The sequence below is a fragment of the Acanthochromis polyacanthus genome, chromosome 1 (assembly GCF_021347895.1).
Source record: "Acanthochromis polyacanthus isolate Apoly-LR-REF ecotype Palm Island chromosome 1, KAUST_Apoly_ChrSc, whole genome shotgun sequence".
Classification (NCBI taxonomy): domain Eukaryota; kingdom Metazoa; phylum Chordata; class Actinopteri; family Pomacentridae; genus Acanthochromis; species Acanthochromis polyacanthus.
In genome coordinates, this window is record NC_067113.1 from 9284063 (window position 1) to 9307989 (window position 23927).

The 23927-nt window shown below is 37.8% G+C and overlaps 2 protein-coding genes across 13 annotated transcripts in view; one reads left to right on the forward strand and one right to left on the reverse strand.

Annotated features, from left to right (window-relative positions):
- Positions 1–23927, reverse strand: part of ppp2r3c (protein phosphatase 2, regulatory subunit B'', gamma) — a 49798-nt gene that overhangs the window by 22472 nt on the left and 3399 nt on the right. For 3 of the 12 annotated variants that reach the window (XM_051951316.1, XM_051951313.1, XM_051951278.1), the window contains exons 5-7: positions 22975–23072; positions 22771–22841; positions 22553–22685 (exon numbers count right to left, since the gene is read on the reverse strand). In XM_051951316.1, coding sequence (XP_051807276.1) covers positions 22553–22685; positions 22771–22841; positions 22975–23072 — 302 coding nt within the window. Of the gene's footprint in view, positions 1–2318; positions 2379–2604; positions 2743–16892; positions 16953–17180; positions 17319–17654; positions 17792–21389; positions 21466–21687; positions 21744–22552; positions 22686–22770; positions 22842–22974; positions 23073–23927 lie in introns of all 12 variants that reach the window. The other 9 variants (XM_051951305.1, XM_051951284.1, XM_051951290.1 and 6 more) reach the window with 8 other exon arrangements.
- On the forward strand, positions 10644–13197 carry LOC127534916 (girdin-like). Its single transcript, XM_051951327.1, has one exon. It carries the CDS (start codon positions 10830–10832, stop codon positions 11706–11708), a length of 879 nt encoding a protein of 292 aa, XP_051807287.1. The 5' UTR covers positions 10644–10829; the 3' UTR covers positions 11709–13197.

Genomic DNA, 23927 nt, shown 5'->3' on the forward strand with positions numbered 1-23927 from the left:
TAGTTCAGATGAAAGTATTTGAATACATGTGGTGCATTTCGCCTCACTACGTGGAGAGCTTTTCGCAGGAAAAGCGTAAAGTGTAACCACAGGGGTGAATATGTGTGTACGAGTTGTACACTATGAATGCCCTCCCTCGACCCCGAGCTCCTCCTGCTGACTGTGATGCAGTTTATTATTGTATTGCTTCATTCACAAGCAACCTCTGAATGCAAATTGAGCATAAATGTAGTTCGGAAGGCAGTTTAGCTGCATGGAAACATCATTTCTTTGATATTTTTGATGAAATCTATGTGATGTGAACTGAAATATTTTGCTCTCATTTTGCCAATAGTGATGACATTTCCTAATCAGAGGTGAAACTCTGATGAGGAAACATCAGGGAGGATGGCAGAGGAACAAAATATTCCCAACAAATATTAAAACTAACTTATATGTGTCTAAAAATCCATATAATCAAGAGAGAGATCCCACATAAGTATAGATATTCTTTGTCAAATTCCTTATGTGTAAAATGAGCCATAAAAAGCACATGTAACACACTTTTTTTCTGTTGCTGTTCCATGTCTCACCTGTAGGGGTCACTGTGAACCCAATCCACAGTGCTGCGGTGAACAAACCAACACACAACTACACACACTTTCTCTCTCTCACACACACATCATGAATCACATAGTTGAATAGCTGTTCTCCTACATTGTAACACCATGAGTCAACAAACACACTCACAGGGAGGATTGAATGTTTTCCTGCATCACAATCAGCATTTGATCAAATCAGTAGTGAGTAAGATTTTACCAGAAGGTGAACGGGTTAAAAGATCAACATAAATGAACAACAGGGGGTCAAACGCCGGCTGTTTCATTAATGATCTCTGTGTTTTACGTGCGCATGAGCATTAGTGGACGTATGAATGTAAAAGTGGTGACTTAAAGCAGCAGCAGATAACTTCACGCGTGTTCCTTGTTTGTTACACAACAATTAGTTAGTAGCAGCTCACACACTATTGAAACCAGATGTTTAAATTACTGACAAATGGATATTCCAGTAATACATTTAGTCCCTGCCAGGACTCTGCAGTTGCTTCAGGAAATGTAAAACAGCTCCAGGATCTCAGCACCTTCCCAAAAATCCTGCAGGGACCTCGTCTCAGATCTTTAAATCTCATGGTGACCTGCTTTTTTTGTTTGTTTGTGTGTTCATTTTAAACCTGAAATGGGACACACAGGAATACGAATCCAGAAAATACCTGAAATGTATTGATCAAAGGGGTTTCTCACTTAAAAACTGCCTTCACGCACAAATCAGAATTTCTTTTACCTCAACTTTGACAGTTATATTGTAGAATAGCTCCGTACAACAAAGACATTACTGCAAATAATAGTAGAAATGGGGTTTTCATAAAAAATCTGTATTAAATATATGTTTTTGTTTAGTAAATTTGAGATATCTAGTAGAATTACAGACATTTTAGCAAGAAAAAGGGTGAATAAGTGTGTTTTCGTTTAATTTTTCTCGTGAAAACCTATGTAATTTCAAAGTATAATCTACATAAAATTTACATAAAATTACAGAATCAATACTCTTTTTCTGTCAATTGTCACCAATTCTATTTTTTAAAAATATTGACAGTGTTAAATTTAAAAACTTGACTTTATCAATTTCTATTAAATAAAAAGAAATTAGTTGTAAAAGAAGTATTTTTGTGTCAAAAAAATCAATTCAATCATGTAATTTTTCTTAAAAATGGAAATTATAGTATTGAGTTACAGATTTTTAATGTCGTTTTACAGTAGACATGTAAATTCATAGTTTGTTTTAAATTGAATTGATATTTTAGTATTTGCTACAGAAAAGTACAGCAAAAATCTGTAAAAATAAAATAAAATCCTACAAAGCAGAGAAAAATTCCAGTCTTTTTTTCCAGTCCATCAGTGTTTATTCTGAGAATGTCGCAGAATCTACCAGCTGCAGCAGAGGACAAGAAAAATTGGGAAACCTTGACTAGAAAAGGGCATAAAGTTGCATTTCAACACAAAACAGCTGGACTGAAGTAAAGATCACAGATGGATGTAACAACAGTGCAGCGTTTTGATACAGGGAGCCATATTTTACATTTAAGAAACTGCTAAAACACACAGTCCACACGTATATACACACACTAGTGTTGAAAGAGGAAGCTCACTCCTTTCATGTAGCTTTTCTTTACTCCCACCATTGTTTGTTTGTGTGTGTGTGTGTGTGTGTGTGTGTGTGTGTGTGTGTGTGTGTGTGTGTGTGTGTGTGTGTGTGTGTGAGAGAGAGAGAGAGAGAGATACCTTGACATCCTGGAAGGACACAGGCTCCTGACCGTGCAGCTTCATCTGCTCCTGAATGGCCTGAAGAACAAAACACACAGCAGCATACTGAGTGTGAAAGTTTATTTTTCCAACCACAAAATGGAAATTCAGAATCACAACTTTAGGACGACAATGTGCTGAATTCTGAAATTTATGTAACAAGAATAAGTGATGGATGACTGATATCTTTAACAACAAAACATTTGAATTCCTGTCTTTACTTTGCATCATTCCTGTGTTTGTGTGAGGGGTGTGTAGTCAATACCCTGAAGAAGTAGTTGAGAGAAAACACATTTAGGTATCCTTGATTCTCCATGTCCAAAAGTTTGAAAATATACTGTAAAGCTGCCGGCTCTTTCCTGTTTTCCAGGGCCAACACAAAGTCCAGATAGGTCTTATAATCCTGGAAAAGAGAGAGAGAAACACAACTACTGAGACAAAAACACCCGACTGGGACAACTGAGGTCTGCAAGTTAATCATCTAAAATATTTCACTGACGATAGACTTAGTCCTATAATTCTTTAGTGTCATCAAATGTGTGTCAGCTTCCTGAAGAAGTCACACTGTGCTCACTCAGCTAAAGATTAACCTCATGATACAAACAGGTGAACAAGTAAAATCAAAGGAGTGACGTGTAAGGCACATGAGGCTACATCTTTAGCAGAATACTGTTATTCCCTTCAGCAGAGTTACAAAACATCTCTTCAACGGCTGTCAGTTCCTGTCACTGATCGTACCATTTCTCCATCGTAAGTGAGACACTCCTGAAACACTCTGTCCAGGAACACTGAGGTGAGAGTAGCTGTGCCGGAGCGAGAAAGCGCCTCTTGCTCAACGTGCCGTTGTGGTCTTTATCCAGGTTGAGGTACTGACCTGTGGAGATGCAGGCAAAAGTCCAGACATAAGACAAAAATACAGGGGCAGGTGGTAGCTGACAGACAGACATGTACTAACTACATCAGTTCCACAAAGACTGGTGAACCTGACAAACTGTTTTCCAGCCTTCCTGTAGATATATAGATCTCTGTGAAGTTCAGAGGGTTCCCACAAACATTTTAACAGTGTGTAAAGTTCGGCGGTCGCCAAGTCGCCCGAAGCGACCAGAACGATGCCCGGCGATAAACAGATACAATTTATACATTTCTCATCGCCCGGCCGGGGCAACAAGCATTTTATAAATAAAAAAATAAATAAATAAACTGAAAGATTTTCTAACCTTTCGCTTTGTTCTGCGCAGGCAGTGTTGCCAACTTAGGGGCTCGACCCATCTCAGTCTCAGACAAGTGATTGGTCAGACTGTGTGCTGTAGATATGTTGGAACTAAATGCTGTAGCCCAGAGCACAGTCTGACCAATCACTTGTCTGGAGACTGAGATCGGTTGATTAAATGAGTCAGGTCTGGTGTGATGCTGCTTAGTTGGAACAAAAAACTGCAGCCACACCGGCCCTTTGTGGAATGAGTTTGACATCCCTGCTGTAATGAACCAGTATTGTTCATTAGAGTTTCATTTACTTTTGCATAATGGAAATTTAAATTTACCAAATGGTCAGAAATAAAAAGAAGATGCACAGATATTTTGTCAAAAAAGGCAACACAGACTCTTTGCAGCACCATCTGATGGCAGCCTCAGCACTGCACTCCTTTTCCTAGGGTGACACCAACAGCCGAAACCAAAATCCTTGCATGTTGTGAACGTACTTGGTCATTAAAGCTGATTCTGATTCAGTCCACACAGACTGATCATGCTTACTGTCATTCTGAGTCAGAAATCCTAAACCCTAACACTTTTATTATTCACAATCAAACTTTCCAGCATCCAGGTTGTCCAATAAATGAAAAATTCTTCAACTATTGAACATGATGTATGTCATGTGTCTAAACTTTGTAAAATCCGAAGGTTAAATCCTAATTTTGCCATTGTGCAAATGGATTCATGTTACTAATTACACGTTACATGTACAAAACAAACATTTCTATATTATTGTTTAGCAGATAAGCTAACAACTGCTGCCGCCTTAAACCTCGTATGTATCGGACAAAAACATGAATTTCAGTTTACTCCATGTAACTCATTTTCGCAGAATAAACTGAACTTCTTGCTAGAAAATGAAACCAGATGTTGCTGTTTTGTTTAACTTTGACCATATTTATGTGGATGTGTGACAGTATGTAATTACTTTAGATTAACATAGAGATATATACGGTTGTGTGGTTCAGGATGCAGAACCTTTAATTCACACCATCAACAGTGCAAAGTCGAAAACCCAGAGGTTACAACCAGATAGTTTCCTACCGTAGACTCTGAGAGCTGATGGGGCTGAGAACCAGTTGGACTCCTGACTCTCTTTAGACAATTCCTCATCTCTCAGCTGGAAACACACAGAGGGACAGAGAGGTAGAAATGGAAGGCAAGAAAAATATCAAAAGGAAGCACTGTCTAACCAAGTTAGCTTCATAATACGAGAAAATTTAATGAAAACGCAAAAAACTGCACTGACTATTGTAACTACAAATGACACGTTTCAGGAAGACTAACAGAGTTACAATATATTCTGTAATGGTGTGAAAAAAAAACTTGAAACTTTAAAGACTTTAAAGTGAAAACAAATAAACATAGCTCCAATAAGTCATCTAGAAAACTGCAGGCCAAGATATCTTGAATTTTTATCTTTCCTGTAAAAAGTAAAAAGAATTTTACCAACAAAAAAAGAGACACAAAATTGCAAAAATTTGATTTGATTTGATTTATTTGGATCCCCATTAGCTATGGCAATGCCAAAGCTATTCTTCCTGGGGTCCATACAACATCCTTACAATGTGTCAATGCAGTTGCATTATTTATAATACAATCCATATACAAATGCAACATAAAACAACAAACATATACACAACACAACAATATACAAACAATACAAGACCGCTCCCAGGTCAGCAGTGATATATAATATTTACATATCATATCTACATAGATCTACATATATTATGTATATTGGTCACACAAAACTCAAATTTCTTTTGCCCTTAGATATTACACCCAACGCCATTGAGCGCAACCCCAATTTAACCCGATTTAACAATTAAATTTAAATCAGATTTGACAGTCACCCATTCGTTACTTATTTATCTCGCTAGAACTATTTCTGTTGCAAAGGTGCAATTTTAAGTAATACTTGTACTTCCAATTAACCTAAAATGAGACATTAAACTGCAAAAACAAGACACAAATTGACAAATCGAGACATAAAATGGCAAAAATGAGACAAAATGGCAAAAACTAGACACAATATGACAAAAATGAGATAAAAAATGACAAAAATTTGACAAAATGATAAAAAATAGACACAAATGACAAAAATTACACATAAAATGACATAAACGAGACACAAAAGACAAAAACTGGACACAGAATGACAAAAAGTAGACACAAAATAATAATGATGATAATATAATAATAATGTTATTTATATAACAGCCTTAAGAACATTGTTCACAAAGTGTTCACAAAGTCAGAGCAGGCAATTATAATAAACAGTAACAATGATAATTAATTAAATGAATAATTAGCTATATTAGCACGCAACTCAAACAAAGGAAGCAGACAGTTTGAAAATTAAAGAATAAGATTGAGGGTTAAAATTAAAAGTAAAAAAAGATTTGAGAATTAAAGAATTAGAGAGATTTGAGAGATGACATCACATCAAAGAACCAGTCAGCTAAAAGTAAAATAAAACAAGAGAGAGCATCTAAAATAAACAGGACATAATACAGAATGAAACGCTAACACGACTTCAAGCTAAAAGTAAAACTCACATAAAAGCAGGTCAGAAAAAGTGAGTTTTAAGAAGTGCTCTAAAAAATAAGTCACATATTATGTCTAAAAATGAAAACCTGCTGTCTCTAAACTGCTCTGTAGAAGGACGACTTCTGTCTTTACTGGTAGAATCATTCTTAAAATATGTTGCAGTCGTAGCTATGTTACTTTTTATTTATATGTTTTATAACTGTTGTGTGTTTGCTGTGATGGAACACTGCAGTTAGATAAAGTCCTCACAGAGATCCTTTCATTTTCTGACCTAATGAAACGAGCCACTCAAGTTGTCTCACCTGTTCGGAGAGGGTCGAGGAAGAAAAAGAACTTGCGAACAGCGGTGCAAATGTAGAAAGAATAGAAGGACTTCTCCAGTCCGTCCAGCTGAGGCAGGGTGGGGATCAGCTGGTGAAGAGGTCCTTGAAGAATATCACACAACACAAACTCTTACAGATGCTACCAGAAGAAAACTGGTCAATATAATAGTGGCCCACATGATTGATAAACGCGGGTAAATGTGTTGTATTTGTGTACACTCTTTCAAAAAAGAAAAACAAGTAACTCCTTAGCCATTACATAAATAATGCAAATTTAATCTCTCTTCTCAGGCACCCCCCCACCAAAGCTGTTAGAGAAGAGTACGCTCTTGGGATAGTGACAGTGTTCCCGTCCCTCAAAGACCCATACTCCAAGAAAGGCTACGTCTGTATAGTCATCATTCCTTCTTTGTTGACATAATTTTTATGTTTTGGGTTGTTGGGTTCGGGGGACATTTGAATTCTGAGATTTCTTATGAGCGATGACACATTAATTGTGACTGTATTTCCATTTTAGGAACACTTCTATGATGCTGCAAGCAGCACAGGATACAATTCTTGGCGTTTGAAGACAATCCAGAGAAAGATTGGACCAGGAGTGAAAGTAGTTTTAAATTCTTGCCGGAACTATTACCATTATGTCCGTAGTGTTGCCAACTCCTCAGTAAGGAAAGTGGCTATTGGCTGTCCTAAAAGTCGCTAAATGACGTCATCTCCTAATTTGCATATTTCCCAGTTTGCATGTAATTGTAAATCAATGTTGTAGGAGAGAGGAATAACGTTGTGGAAGAGACCAAAAAGTGAGTATAAAACACCCAAAATATGTTTTTGAACTCAAGGCTAAATGCTGTGACTTATTTTAGTATGACAGTGAAGAAACATTATCATTTTGTTTTTATAATATTTTTTATGTTGATTCTACTGTATTTATGCCATTACCAATGCATGTATCTTAATTTTGTATTTCTATATGAATAATTAAATATATTTTACTTTTTTATGTTTAAGTAAGTCAGTTTGTGAGACACTCTGGTAAAAAATACGCATCCCTTCCAAAAAATGTCTCTATGACTGTGACTTTGACAACGTCAGGTTTAAAATGCTAATTACTCATTTCAAATTTAAGGAATGACAGGTAGCTAGATGTAGAACAATATGCAAGTAACAATTTGAGGTAGTTTCTAAAGTGTGCAGCCATTTTTTATTTTTTCAAATCACTAAAAGTCTTTAAAGGGATAACAATTTGTCATTTCTTAAAATGCATAAAGTTGCATGGAACATGCCATTGGAGAATAGGGAAACAAAGTGTGTATGTTATCTCTACAACAATCCTGTTAAAACGTTGTATTTTTGACATTACATTTTGACTTATCTTTGATCTGTACTGAGTACTCCAGGTTCAGCAACATGGAGACTGAGCACCGCTGTGTGGCAGAAGTCAGTGGTACAATAAACTTCAGTGACGTTCAAAGTGTTAGAGTGAAGCAGCTGTGTAAGAAAACCCATTAGAATGTTTTATTTCTCCTGATTTACACCTACTAGCAGCTAGTCATGCATCATCCTTTTCAATGTAAAAGCAATATAGAAAAGATTTCTTTGAAAAGCTAAAGAGGTGGATCCCTGTGCAAAACACAGCTTGATTTAAGTTTTTTGAGAATGGGGCAGACAATTGCAGGACTGGATTGTCAGTCCCTTAATAACTTACTCCACTTGTTTACTCCAAAGTAGTGCGAGCACTTTCGGGCAGAAGAGCAAGTTGAACTGGAACATTTCTGAAGGAAGTTTGAGTGTGCAAAAGCATCTTCTGACGGCTGATATGTCCGGCTTATAATCATACATAAGGTGGAATTTGTTTTTTTTGTTGCACATTTTACTGTTTTTTCAGCATATAGACCACATTAGACCAGGTCCAGGTTGAGAACTGCTCCACTTAGACTCTTCAAATCTGGACTGAATTATTCTACAGAGCCTGTAGATTCATAAAAACATAATCTCTGATTTGTGAAACCTTTATTCTATTTGTGAAAATGCAATAAAGGCATATTTTACTGTTTTTTTCAGCATATAGACCACATTAGACCAGGTCCAGGTTGTCAACCACTATCTACACTGGTCTAATGTGGTCTGGATGAGAAAAAAAATCTTTAGGTTTCACCATGTCAAAGATCTCATCCTGAGAAGACACAGTCATCGAAACATTCAAGCACAACAAAATACCTTTTACCTTTTTAACGGCCAAAACTATTACTGCCGTGTGTGTGTGTGTGTGTGTGCTGGCTATACTTGTGGGGACCAAATGTCCCCACAACTGTCGGAAAACCGAAAACAATGTCACTTGTGGGGACCTCATTTCGGTCCCCACAAGTTTAAACAGTGTTTTCTTGGCCATGTTGTTGTTACTGAAAAAAGTACAAGCGCAAAAACGTTTCTTTAGGGTTAGGCATTGTTTTGGTCTGGGTTAAGGTTAGGGTTAGGGTAAGGGTTAGGGGTTAGATATGAATGGGAGTCAATGGTAGGTCCCCACAATGAAAGAAAAACAGTAGGTGTGTGTGTGTGTGTGTGTGTGTGTGTGTGTGTGTGTGTGTGTGTGTGTGTGTGTGTGTGTGTGTGTGTGTGTGTGTGTGTGTGTGTGTGTGTGTGTCGGACAAACACAAACTTTCCCTTTTATTTTGAAAACACTTCAGCAAAAAGTCTTTCTGAAAGCATTGAGGCAGAAATAATCTGCAGCAGCTGAATCTGTAGATGATTCTAAATCAATGACATGATGACAAATAATGAACATTTCAGGCTTTCATCATTAATTGTTTCTCAGATGTTGTTCAGCCTCAAATTCTAAAAACAAATGTGCTAAAAGGGGGTACAAGCAATTTTAAAAAATATATCATGGAAAGTATTTGATGTATGGAGTTAAAATTCCACAGATATCATTTTTATCATCAATTTTTATAGATAAAAGTTTCAAGCAAATCAGAGCAGAAGAACTGTGATGATCTGAATGTTTTAGTAGCTGTTGGAGTTTATGTTGTATTGGATCAAATTCTATCACACAGAAAGTTCTTCCTAATACATGTCCATAGAAAGGTATGAAGGTTCAATGTCTGTTTTTCCATAATTAATTTGTATTTAAGGTCCTTTATTTCATGAAGGTAAATAAATTCATGCTTAAAAGTCAAATGATATAAATGAGGACATGTTATCAAGGCAAAAAATGGATTGTCTGAATTCTTAATGGTTCCATTGATGGAATCACTGCTCTTTATTGAGAAATAAACAGAAATACACAAAAATCTGACTGTCTCCAGACATTAGGTGAGATTTTTCAGAGCATTTTTCTTGTTGAGCCACAGGTGTTTCCAAGTGAGCAATGACGGTTGTGTTGCCTCCGAACCGGCCGCCACAATCAAATCCTCATAATATACTTTTAACCAAAGCACTTTGCAGCAACGTGAGTTTATAGATTTTTTTCCATCAGCGGTAAAACGACCCCTGCCTGGACCACAACACACACTGGGAACCATTTTGATGGGTTTATCTGTGCAGAGCAACGCTAGACTGTGTGAGGGCTGAGTTTGGAACACACTTCTTCAATCTTTCTTCAAATACTTTTAAAAGGTAAAGCACTTGGAACCGTGCAGAAACAAGGAAATCCTACACGACCAATATCTGACACCACTTCAATATGAGTTACTATAAATATATATACATAAATTATCAAGCGTGCACGATTTTGCATAGAAAGTTTGGAAGAAACAATAATTCTGTATTAATTCTCAATAATTTGATTCATTATTTAATCTTTTTTAAATGCTTAGGGTTTAGCTTTATTAAAGTTGAATGTGTTTTTTTTTTAATGTTTTGATTCCAGTTCTGGAATGGGATCTTTATCTTTGTCTTTTATTTTGAAAAGCCAGCATATTTCAGAGTCCCTTGTAACATTCTACAACTTTTATTTTGATACTGTACCTCAGTGCATTCTGTTAATGGTTTTCAGCTGACCAACTGAAACAATCATTTTAAAAAAAACAAGCTAAAGATAACAATCATCTAAAAAAAACAACCTATAGATATATGTGGACTTCATGTGTGACATCATGTGTGACATCATGAGCTTCCATCAGCAGAGATTACAAGTGCAGGGTGAACTGTTACAACCACACACTTCTGTCTAGAGCCAAAGACAGCAAGCAAACCAGTGACCAGCGAAGGAACCAGAGCGAGGAATTAACCGAACTCAACAAACCTTCGACCTTCTTCCAGAACTTCGGTGTTCTTGAAGAATCTACAGCTTCTGCAACCACCTACAACTACTGCAGTTGTCACATTTTATTTCTTTTCAACACCACTCTTGAACTTTTCTGCTACCATGTCCTTCAGGGCCAATCCAAGGTTGACCATTACCACGGTAATTCGTGGTTTGGCCCCGAATTACCGTGGGCCAAACCACCACCACGTCAACCCTGCCGCGCCCCGAAGCTCTCGTGGCGCCTCTCAGGAGGAAAACGACTTCCTGAGACAGCACATCCACAATATGAGCCTTCGAATCCAGGAGCTCATCACCGAAAAGCAGCAGCACTCGTCTGAAATGCTGAGTTCTAAAGCCACGATCAAGCAGCTGCAGGAGAAAGAGAAGGAGCTCCAGAACGAACTTCAGCAGAAGCAGGAACAAATCTCAGTCCTGGAATCACAGCTCAGAGAGCACAAGCAGGTCAAAGAACCAGCTGAGAACACCATGGAGTCTGACGACCAACAGGACTTTGAGGCTTCCTTCGATAACATGAAAACATCGTCCATGAACTGGGGAGACTACATGGACGACGTTGATGAAATGCGAGAGCAGCTGGAACTCAAAGACAGAGAGATCCTGAAACTAAAAAATGAGAACCAGAGTCTTTCAGCTGCTCTCAAAGCCGCCCAGAACCTGCAGAGAGAAGGCGGCAAATCTCTGGAGGACAGTAAAGAGATGCAACAGCAGAAGAAGGCCTTGGATGAGGAGAGAAAGGAGATTGAGAAAGTCAAGAAAGATCTCGAGCAGAAGGCAAAAGATCTGCTAAAAGAAAAAGTCTCGCTTCTGGAGCTGAAGGCAGAAGTGCAGAGAAGCATGGAACAGCTCGAACAGAAGACCTGCGAGCTGCTAGACCTCGAGGAAAAACTCAGGCTGGACAGAATAGAGCTGGAGAACCAAAAAAAGCAGCAGAGATCAAGAAAGAACTTCGAGCTGAGAGGAAAGAACGTGAAAGAATGACGAAAGTTCTAGAAGATCAGAATGCTTCAACCAGCAAACAGAAGTCAGAAGTGGAGGAACAGAAAGAGGAAATGAAGGAGACTTCTCTGAAGATGGAAGAAGAGAAGACAAAGCTAGAGGTTAGCGAAATCCTGGAGCAAAACAATCCAGAAATCCAGGGAAAGATTGCTGAACTGGAGACAGAAAAGAAAGACATGGGAGAGAATCAAAGACTCCAGGACAAGAAAAAAGAACTGGAGCAAGAAAAGGCAGAAATGGAGGTGAGGTATGAGAATCTGCAGAGCGAGAAGGAAGAACCGAAGCAGCAGAAAACAGAAACAGAAGATGGAAATAAAGAGCTGCAAGAAGACGAGGTCAAGCTGCAGGAGGAGACTCAAGACCTGGAGGTGAAGCAGCAGGAAAACCAGCAACAGAAGAAGAAACGAAAGAAGAGGGGCTTCTGGAGCTGGCTGTTCAGAAAGTCCTGAGGTGGACCAGGCTCATGAGCTTCCTCACCTTCCACTCCCCCTTTTTCTCCCTCCTTCAGCTCTCATCATTTCTGCCTCTACCTCTCCATCCATCCTTCCTCTCTCATCTTCACCTCTCCTTTCTCCATCTCATCTTCACCTCTCCATCCATCCTCCATCTCATCTTCACCTCTCCATCCATCCTTCCTCTCTTATCTTCACCTCTTAAATAATAAACTTCAATCCAATGGGACATGGTGGGAACATGCTGGTCCGAGGCAATCCCACCAGCACCAGAACCCTCTGCAGTAAAGAGCTGGCCTGCCTCAGGTAAGCAAAGGCAGTCATGGACACACTCAACACTCATTTACATCCAATTATTTGAAAACAATTATATGCCACATGAAGTCTGTGAATTTTTCTGTTTGAAGTAGAGCTAAAACATGTTGAAAGGGAAGAAAAGGAGCCCTATATTGACTTTTGCCTCTTTTCTGCTTTGACTCAAGGTTACCCAACCTGGCGCAGACCTGTTATATGAACGCCACACTGCAAGCCCTCCTGACACTGACTGGTTTCGTGCAGGAGGTCAACAACCAGGAGCAGTTGTGGCGTTAGAGGACACAGTAGGGGGTAGAGGTATGTAAACAAAAACTGAGTCGGACATGGCTTAAGATAACCCACACAGCCTGCACAGCAACTAGAAACATTTATGTATAATAAGTTAAATATCAATCAAAAATTGTATATATAAAATCTAAACTGATTTAATACAAAATTTTAAAACACTATTAAATTGAAAAATCCACCACAGAAACATCAAATTCTCACAATCTAATTTCACAGAATATTAAGTGGCTGTAATCAACATTTTTATGTCATTGTATGAAAACAATGTCAGCAACTTAACATGTTTCTTCTTTCTAACATGTTTTTTATTCTCTCTTTTTCCTTAGTAGTGTCAATAGCTTTGTGTTGCTGTCTCTCTCTCTCTTCTTTCCCTCTCAACCTGGCCGGCCAGCAGCAGATGGGTCCCCCCACATGAGTCTGGTTCTGCTCAAGGTTTTTTCCCTGTTAAAAGGGTGTTTTCCTTGCCACTGTCGCCTTCAGGCTTGCTCTGTGGGGGTTCAGGCCATATGGGTTCTCTCAAGCTTTTTGACACAATCTATATAAATAATATCAGATTAAACTGAATTGAATGTTCTTTTGATTGTTTCTTGAATAAATGTATAAAAATGTCTAAAAATTTGACATCAAGATGTGTTCATGTATTCATGAAACTTGACTGACAACTTCTATTTTGTGTCACTGACAAACAAGAACAGCTGAAATATCAGAGTGTGTCATTTGTGATACAGACCTGAACTACAAAAAGAGAGTTGGAACAGGATGTGTTGTCACCATCTGACTTTATGATCTGGATATTTTACAAGAAAACTGATTGTTCAGTTGTTGATGTTTATGCATGCCAGTTTCTGTAGTTTCTTTTTGTTTGCCTTTCAGCTTGCATCATATAACTGTCAGTGCTCACAATAGTGACCTCTCACTTCTGTTTGTTGCTCTGAGTTATTTTCTGTTTCTTCCTGTGTGACCCGACAATCTGCATCTTGCAGCCACATCACACTTCATCTCAGAGGCTGAGGTCAATGTGTGCCCATTATATATGACTTTTTGCTGGAAAATGCTCCATGTAAATACAGCGGTACGAGGATAGACGGAACAGGCTTTGGTGGCATTGCTTTACCATTAAGAAGTAGTTCAGATGAAAGTATTTGAATACATGTGGTGCATTTCGCCTCACTACGTGGAGAGCTTTTCGCAGGAAAAGCGTAAAGTGTAACCACAGGGGTGAATATGTGTGTACGAGTTGTACACTATGAATGCCCTCCCTCGACCCCGAGCTCCTCCTGCTGACTGTGATGCAGTTTATTATTGTATTGCTTCATTCACAAGCAACCTCTGAATGCAAATTGAGCATAAATGTAGTTCGGAAGGCAGTTTAGCTGCACGGAAACATCATTTCTTTGATATTTTTGATGAAATCTATGTGATGTGAACTGAAATATTTTGCTCTCATATTGCCAATAGTGATGACATTTCCTAATCAGAGGTGAAACTCTGATGAGGAAACATCAGGGAGGATGGCAGAGGAACAAAATATTCCCAACAAATATTAAAACTAACTTATATGTGTCTAAAAATCCATATAATCAAGAGAGAGATCCCACATAAGTATATAGAAATTCTTTGTCAAATTCCTTATGTGTAAAATGAGCCATAAAAAGCACATGTAACACACTTTTTTTCTGTTGCTGTTCCATGTCTCACCTGTAGGGGTCACTGTGAACCCAATCCACAGTGCTGCGGTGAATAAACCAACACACAACTACACACACTTTCTCTCTCTCACACACACATCATGAATCACATAGTTGAATAGCTGTTCTCCTACATTATAACACCGTGAGTCAACAAACACACTCACAGGGAAGATTGAATGTTTTCCTGAATCACAATCAGCATTTGATCAAATCAGTAGTGAGTAAGGTAGCCACCCTTTAGCTTCCGAATTCAGGTTTCTTCCTTCTAGACGCAGGTTTCAATGCCTATATGTAGGACAGTTAGATTTAAAAAATCATGGGTCCCACTGGCCATTGGCCTTCTTAACAAAGAACGGTTTTTAACGCCTTTATAAGGCAGTCCGCTCTGTGGTCATTTTAACTTTCCTTCGGTTTTTATGTATCTTGTATTCTATTGAATTTAATTGATTATTGTTATTTTTACTGTTGCGTATCGCATTTTATTGTGTTTTGTCTGTTGTTTGCTGCTGGCTGCACCAAAAATTGCCCCACGGGGACATTAAAGATTTCTTGATCTTGATCTTGAAGGTGAACGGGTTAAAAGATCAACATAAATGAACAACAGGGGGTCAAACGCCGGCTGTTTCATTAATGATCTCTGTGTTTTACGTGCGCATGAACATTAGTGGACGTATGAATGTAAAAGTGGTGACTTAAAGCAGCAGCAGATAACTTCACGCGTGTTCCTTGTTTGTTACACAACAATTAGTTAGTAGCAGCTCACACACTATTGAAACCAGATGTTTAAATTACTGACAAATGGATATTCCAGTAATACATTTAGTCCCTGCCAGGACTCTGCAGTTGCTTCAGGAAATGTAAAACAGCTCCAGGATCTCAGCACCTTCCCAAAAATCCTGCAGGGACCTCGTCTCAGATCTTTAAATCTCATGGTGACCTGCTTTTTTTGTTTGTTTGTGTGTTCATTTTAAACCTGAAATGGGACACACAGGAATACGAATCCAGAAAATACCTGAAATGTATTGATCAAAGGGGTTTCTCACTTAAAAACTGCCTTCATGCACAAATCAGAATTTCTTTTACCTCAACTTTGACAGTTATATTGTAGAATAGCTCCGTACAACAAAGACATTACTGCAAATATAATAGTAGAAATGGGGTTTTCATAAAAAATCTGTATTAAATATATGTTTTTGTTTTGTAAATTTGAGATATCTAGTAGAATTAGACATTTTAGCAAGAAAAAGGGTGAATAAGTGTGTTTTCGTTTAATTTTTCTCGTGAAAACCTGTCATTTCAAAGTATAATCTACATAAAATTTATATAAAATTACAGAATCAATACTCTTTTTCTGTCAATTGTCACCAATTCTATCTATTTTTTAAAAATATTGACAATGTTAAATTTAAAAACTTGAATTTATCAATTTCTATTAAATAAAAAGAAATTAGTTGTAAAAGAAGTATTTTTGTGTCAAAAAAATCAATTCAATCATGTAATTTTTCTTAAAAATGGAAATTATAGTATTGAGTTACAGATTTTTAATGTCGTTTTACAGTAGACATGTAAATTCATAGTTTGTTTTAAATTGAATTGATATTTTAGTATTTGCTACAGAAAAGTACAGCAAAAATCTGTAAAAATAAAATAAAATCCTACAAAGCAGAGAAAAATTCCAGTCTTTTTTTCCAGTCCATCAGTGTTTATTCTGAGAAATGTCGCAGAATCTACCAGCTGCAGCAGAGGACAAGAAAAATTGGGAAACCTTGACTAGAAAAGGGCATAAAGTTGCATTTCAACACAAAACAGCTGGACTGAAGTAAAGATCACAGATGGATGTAACAACAGTGCAGCGTTTTGATACAGGGAGCATATTTTACATTTAAGAAACTGCTAAAACACACAGTCCACACGTATATACACACACTAGTGTTGAAAAGAGGAAGCTCACTCCTTCATGTAGCTTTCTTTACTCCCACATTGTTTGTTTGTGTGTGTGTGTGTGTGTGTGTGTGTGTGTGTGTGTGTGTGTGTGTGTGTGTGTGTGTGTGTGTGTGTGTGTGTGTGTGTGTTCTTGTACTTGCTACATGGTGAGTACCATTTTCTGCATTTAACTATCAAAGTGAGGACATTTTGGCCGGTCCTCACTTTGAAACAGCCATGTTTGAGGGTGAAGACTTGTTTTTAGAGAACGAATTGAGGTTTGGTTAGGGTTAGGGTAAGGATTAGGGTTAGGCAATCAGTTGTGATAGTTAAGGTTAGGGTAAGGCTCTAGGAAATGCATTACGCTTATGGATGTCCTCACTAAGATAGAAGTACAAACGTGTGTGTGTGTGTGTGTGTGTGTGTGTGTGTGTGTGTGTGTGTGTGTGTGTGTGTGTGTGTGTGTGTGTGTGTGTGTGAGAGAGAGAGAGAGATACCTTGACATCCTGGAAGGACACAGGCTCCTGACCGTGCAGCTTCATCTGCTCCTGAATGGCCTGAAGAACAAAACACACAGCAGCATACTGAGTGTGAAAGTTTATTTTTCCAACCACAAAATGGAAAATTCAGAATCACAACTTTAGGACGACAATGTGCTGAATTCTGAATTTATGTAACGAGAATAAGTGGATGGATGACTGATATCTTTAACAATAAAAACATTTGAATTCCTGTCTTTACTTTGCATCATTCCTGTGTTTGTGTGAGGGGTGTGTAGTCAATACCCTGAAGAAGTAGTTGAGAGAAAACACATTTAGGTATCCTTGATTCTCCATGTCCAAAAGTTTGAAAATATACTGTAAAGCTGCCGGCTCTTTCCTGTTTTCCAGGGCCAATACAAAGTCCAGATAGGTCTTATAATCCTGGAAAAGAGAGAGAGAAACACAACTACTGAGACAAAAAACACCCGACTGGGACAACTGAGGTCTGCAAGTTAATCATCTAAAATATTTCACTGACGATAGACTTAGTCCTATAATTCTTTAGTGTCATCAAATGTGTGTCAGCTTCCTGAAGAAGTCACACTGTGCTCACTCAGCTAAAGATTAACCTCATGATACAAACAGGTGAACAAGTAAAATCAAAGGAGTGACGTGTAAGGCACATGAGGCTACATCTTTAGCAGAATACTGTTATTCCCTTCAGCAGAGTTACAAAACATCTCTTCAACGGCTGTCAGTTCCTGTCACTGATCGTACCATTTCTCCATCGTAAGTGAGACACTCCTGAAACACTCTGTCCAGGAACACTGAGGTGAGAGTAGCTGTGCCGTAGCGAGAAAGCTCCTCTTTGCTCAACATGCCGTTGTGGTCTTTATCCAGGTTGAGGTACTGACCTGTGGAGATGCAGGCAAAAGTCCAGACATAAGACAAAAATACAGGGGCAGGTGGTAGCTGACAGACAGACATGTACTAACTACATCAGTTCCACAAAGACTGGTGAACCTGACAAACTGTTTTCCAGCCTTCCTGTAGATATATAGATCTCTGTGAAGTTCAGAGGGTTTCCCACAAACATTTTAAGGAACGCATTTCAGTAAATGCACAAACACAACGTCAAGAGCTTCTGGAGGTAGGCTGTCCAAATGTTATTCAAAACACAGATAAATCACTGATGAACAGTTAAAAGTCTGCAGCCTTATGCTAAGAAAGTGAACTTTGATTATTTTAGAGTATCATTAAAATATCCTGACAGCTTTTGATGTGGCTCAGACCTCATGTTGAGGATGGCCTCTATGTGACCATGATAATGTCCCCATCATATCAATCTATCCAGTGAGTAATGAGTATAAATGGGTCATTTCATGTGGTTTCAATAATGGGTGTTGCTGCACCATCTAGAAATTGGCTACATTTTCTTGTGATGGAAGATAGACACAAAACAACTTTCCATGCAAAAAATTAGAGCTCTAGCTCTATTAGTTCCAAACTTATGGGATCTTGAATTTTTTTAGAATTTGGGCTTAAACCCAACCCCTAAATCCTCGCCTAGGATTTTGCACTATTTAACTGCTTATTTCCCAGCCTTTAGACAGTGTTGATGGCTGAAATTTGGCAGACAAGCTCACGGCAACCATCTGACATCACAGGGAGCCTCACAGCCTCCTAGCTACTCTCTACAGACCACAGGAGCCTTCTAAAAATGCTAAAAATTAAGAAAAACACACTCGCGAGTAGGTTTTAGGGGTCTGAAATTCCTAGAAATGTTATAAATGTTGACCCAAGGACCACTCTGTCCTATTCTAAACAAAACTGTATGATAACTTACAAAGTTGGAGACTTCTGGGGGTATCGTATAGAAAGATGTGAGCGGCTAAAGTATGGACCCCACAAAAAGTGACCAATTTTGGTGAGGCCAAAAGGCAATGTGGCACAGGTGGTAGAGATCTATAAATTTGTATAAAATATCTTCTATCATGGTACTACAAGCCTACAAAATCCCGGTTTGGCTTATTTCCTCCTTCATGGTCAACCATACATTTGAAGTGAACCCCTATAACCTGCTTGCGAACCTATGTCTTCCCTTATATGAACTAAATGATGGTGGAATGGTGTGGCACAGGTGGTAGAGATCTGTAACCCTGAATATATGATCTTCTATCATGCTGTTAGAAGCCTGAAAAATTCCAGTTTGGTTTCTCTCCTCCTTTATGGTTAACCATACAATTAAGTGGACCCATATAAACAGCTTGCGAACCTATGTTTGGCATTATATGAATTGAATTTTGTTGATATATCTTTTTTTCTTTTGCAGAAAACTGAGCTGAAGATAGAGTAAAAGTCCTGTCCATATGATGGTGTTGGTGCCTGACATGTTGTAGTATAACTGTAGTGGAGCATAGATTAGTAGACCTACTAACTTTACTATCTCACTTGCCAATAAGCATGACAGGACTTGATCCCTGTTCTATTGGTGTGAAACTTGGACAGCAAGATGAATGTCACAAGTTATCGTACTGCAGAAATACTTATAGGAGTACAAGGCAAAGCTGTAACTTTAGAATGTGGAGTAAAGACCATTTGGTGAACCTGCCAGTGTGCTAGAATTACACCTGCAGATGTAGAAAATGACTACATGTATGCAAATAATACTGGTCATCTAAAATGATCTTGTATAGGCTATAGGTAATGCACCAATTATAGCCAAATACAAATTCGTGAGCAGGTTATAGGGGTTCACGTCAAGTGTATGGTTGACCATGAAGGAGGAAATAAGTCAAACCAGAATTTGGTAGGCTTGTAGTACCATGATAGAAGATATTTTAAACAAATTTCTAGATCTCTACCACCTGTGGCCACATCGCCTTCTGGCCTCACCAAAATTGGTCACTTTTTGTGGGGTCCATACTTTAGCCGCTCACATCTTTCTATACGATACCCCCAGAAGTCTCCAACTTTGTAAGTTATCATACAATTTTGTTTAGAATAGGACAGAGTGGTCCTTGGGTCAACATTTATAACATTTCTAGTAATTTCAGACCCCTAAAACCTACTCGCGAGTGTGTTTTTCTTCATTTTTAGCATTTTTAGAAGGCTCCTGTGGTCTGTAGAGAGTAGCTAGGAGGCTGTGAGGCTACATGTGATGTCAGATGGTTGCCGTGAGCTTGTCTGCCAAATTTCAGCCATCAACACTGTCTAAAGGCTGAGAAATAAGCAGTTAAATAGTGCAAAATCCTAGGTGAGGATTTAGGGGGTGGGTTTAGGTCCAAATTCCAGAAATTTGAAGAGGTCATAACTTTGGAACTAGTAGAGATAGAGACCTATAATTTTGCATGGAAAGTTCTATTGTAACCATCTTTCAGCACATAAAACCCTGAGAAAATTGTCAATGGTGCAGCAACCACTTTTCTGGAAGTTGTGTGTTTTCACATGAAATGACCCAAATGACTATTGTGAAGCACACCGTTTCATCCTCTATTTGAAGACGTACATGTCGATCCTGCTGCTGCATGACGGCTGCAGAGATTTATTAAACCCTTCCTGCAAACAGCTGGTAGCAATAAACGCAGCTCTAATCAGTTGTTTCAGAAAAACTGTGATTCACATTAAGTAACCCCAATAGATGTAACTGGTGAGCCTCATCAATCTATTCTATGATTTATAGGCTAGCTGACCAAACTGTTTCTATGTGTATGTGTTGTTTATGGTTACTCCTGCACGTTATACATCATCTTAAGATGGTCTTAGCTGCCAAGCCCTCTGAATTTAGGAAGGAAATAAATAAATACCAACAGAGATGGCCATGAAACTCTAATGAACCAGTATTGTTCATTAGAGTTTCATTTACTTTAGCATAATAGAAATTAAAGTTTATCAAATGGTCAGAAATAAAAAGAAGCTGCAGCAATATATGTCAAATAAGACAACACAGACCCTTCAGTCCACACAGACTGATCATGCTTACTGTCATTCTGAAATCCTAAACCCTAACACTTTTATTATTCACAATCAAACTGCCTCCAGTGTGTTCGATAAATAAAAAATTCTTAAACTAACTACTGAACATGATATATCTCATGTGTCTATCTCTATCCTAATTCTGTCATTGTGCAAATGGATTCATATTACATACAGTGCCATTAATTGGCACAAAATCACAAAATAAACATTTAAATTGAAATAAGTGTTATTAGGTAAGCTAACAACTGCTGCCGCCTTAAACCTCGTATGTATCGGACAAAAACATGAATTTCAGTTTACTCCATGTAACTCATTTTCACAGAATAAACTGAACTTCTTGCTAGAAAATGAAACCAAATGTTGCTGTTTTGTTTAACTTTGACCATATTTATGTGGATGTGTGACAGTATGTAATTACTTTAGATTAACATAGAGATATATATGGTTGTGTGGTTCAGGATGCAGAACCTTTAATTCACACCATCAACAGTGCAAAGTCGAAAACCCAGAGGTTTCAACCAGTTAGTTTCCTACCGTAGACTCTGAGAGCTGATGGGGCTGAGAACCAGTTGGACTCCTGACTCTCTTTAGACAATTCCTCGTCTCTCAGCTGGAAACACACAGAGGGACAGAGAGGTAGAAATGGAAGGCAAGAAAAAATATCAAAAGGAAGCACTGTCTAACCAAGTTAGCTTCATAATACTAGACAATTTCATGAAAAACGCAAAAAACTGCACTGACTTCAGGAAGACTAACAGAGTTACAATATATTTCTGGTGCGAAAAAAAACTTGAAACTTTAAAGACTTTAAAGTGAAAACAAATAAACATACCTCCAATAAGTCATCTAGAAAACTGCAGGCCAAGATATCTTGAATTTTTATCTTTCCTGTAAAAAGTAAAAAGAATTTTACCAACAAAAAAAAATTACACAAAGTGGCAAAAACGATACACAAAATTGAAAAAATTAGACAAAAAATAGACACAAAATGACAAAAACTGGACACAAAATGATAAAAAGTAGACACAAAATAATAATGATGATAATATAATAATAATGTTATTTATATAACAGCCTTAAGAACATTGTTCACAAAGTGTTCACAAAGTCAGAGCAGGCAATTATAATAAACAGTAACAATGATAATTAATTAAATGAATAATTAGCTATATTAGCACGCAACTCAAACAAAGGAAGCAGACAGTTTGAAAATTAAAGAATAAGATTGAGGGTTAAAATTAAAAGTTAAAAAAGATTTGAGAATTAAAGAATTAGAGAGACGACATCACACCAAAGAACCAGTCAGCTAAAAGTAAAATAAAACAAGAGAGAGCATCTAAAATAAACAGGACATAATACAGAATAAAACACTAAAACTAATTCAAGCTAAAAGTAAAACTCACATAAAAGCAGGTCAGAAAAAGTGAGTTTTAAGAAGTGCTCTAAAAAATAAGTCACATATTATGTCTAAAAATGAAAACCTGCTGTCTCTAAACTGCTCTGTAGAAGGACGACTTCTGTCTTTACTGGTAGAATCATTCTTAAAATATGTTGCAGTCGTAGCTATGTTACTTTTAATTTATATGTTTTATAACTGTTGTGTGTTTGCAGTGATGGAACACTGCAGTTAGATAAAGTCCTCACAGAGATCCTTTCATTTTCTGATATAATGAAACGAGCCACTCAAGTTGTCTCACCTGTTCGGAGAGGGTCGAGGAAGAAAAAGAACTTGCGAACAGCGGTGCAAACGTAGAAAGAATAGAAGGACTTCTCCAGTCCGTCCAGCTGAGGCAGGGTGGGGATCAGCTCCAGGATGTAGTTCTCCAGATCCTACACAACATGATAAGCGTCACCGTTTCCCAGCATCAGAAATCTCACTGCTCTTCAGCTGTACTGCACCACGGTTAACTCTTACCGACTCTCTGAGGTAGCCCTGTCCCGCCACGTCGTACAGACTCAGGCCGATCCGGGTCTGATGCAGCCACACTAGACGTTCATGCAGATGTGAGAGAAGAGAAAGAACAGAAACAGATGTTTACCACCCAGAGGAGCACACTGACGAAACTAAATATTAAAAATTCAGACAAGGCAGAAGAAGAAAGGCGAGTTAGGGTCAGACCTTTCCTCATGACATAGTTAAAGAACTGCATGATGGAGATTCTGCCATAGGGGTCGCTGTGGAGCAGCTTGGCGTACACTCTGGATGTGAAGAATTTTCTGAGGAAAGAAAGAAGGGCAGACAAATTTAACCTTATATAATCATTTATATCATATTTGATCCATGAGTTTCTGAGACCTCCATCTCATCAACATGATAAATAGTTTCCTTTAAAACCTGTGGTATATAACCTCATACATGTATTCTGCCTCCTTGTGGATCATCGTTCCACTACTGGTAGCTGAAGTCGTATTTTGCCCCTTTTCAAAATGGAAAATCTCATGATATTGTCCACACACGTTTTTCAGGAAAATCGTTGCTCGTTTTCAAGAAGTAAAAACCACATCCAAATTGTTACTCACTTTAAAATAAGCATATTCTGCATGGAAAGAATGCATATTTACTAAGTAATTCATTGTTTATATTTCAATTAACGCATGTTAAAATGTCTGTATTACATTTGATGCTCCAGGTTCATAACATGCTTTTTTCCTGAATCATCATCTAACATTTTTATAATGTAATCTAGATTATACCTACAAAAATACAAAAACACTCTTTTGATGACTTAATTAATGAATGAAATAATGTCTTCAAATGCATTTTGAGTGTTTTCAATAAATGCAGCATGGCTAGAAACAGTGAACAGAGGAGCAAGTTGTTGGAGATCCATTCAGCATGGTGAAACATCTCTCTACAGATCAATAGTAGAGAGGAAAAATGGAGATATTCATGTTATAAGTGACTTAAAATTTGTCTGGAACAACACAAACTAGTCTAAAATGATTGGAAAATGTGTCCAAAATGAACAATTTTTCCAAAAACTAAATGAATATGAGTAAAAGTTATTGAAAAATTACCCCAAAGGACCTAAACCTGTTCATAAATCACATATAGATCTCCAGAAATGACCA

What these genes read in the sequence shown, in the direction of transcription:
- LOC127534916 (XM_051951327.1), top strand. Translation starts at nt 10,830, where the DNA reads ATGTCCTTCAGGGCCAATCCAAGGTTGACCATTACCACGGTAATTCGT.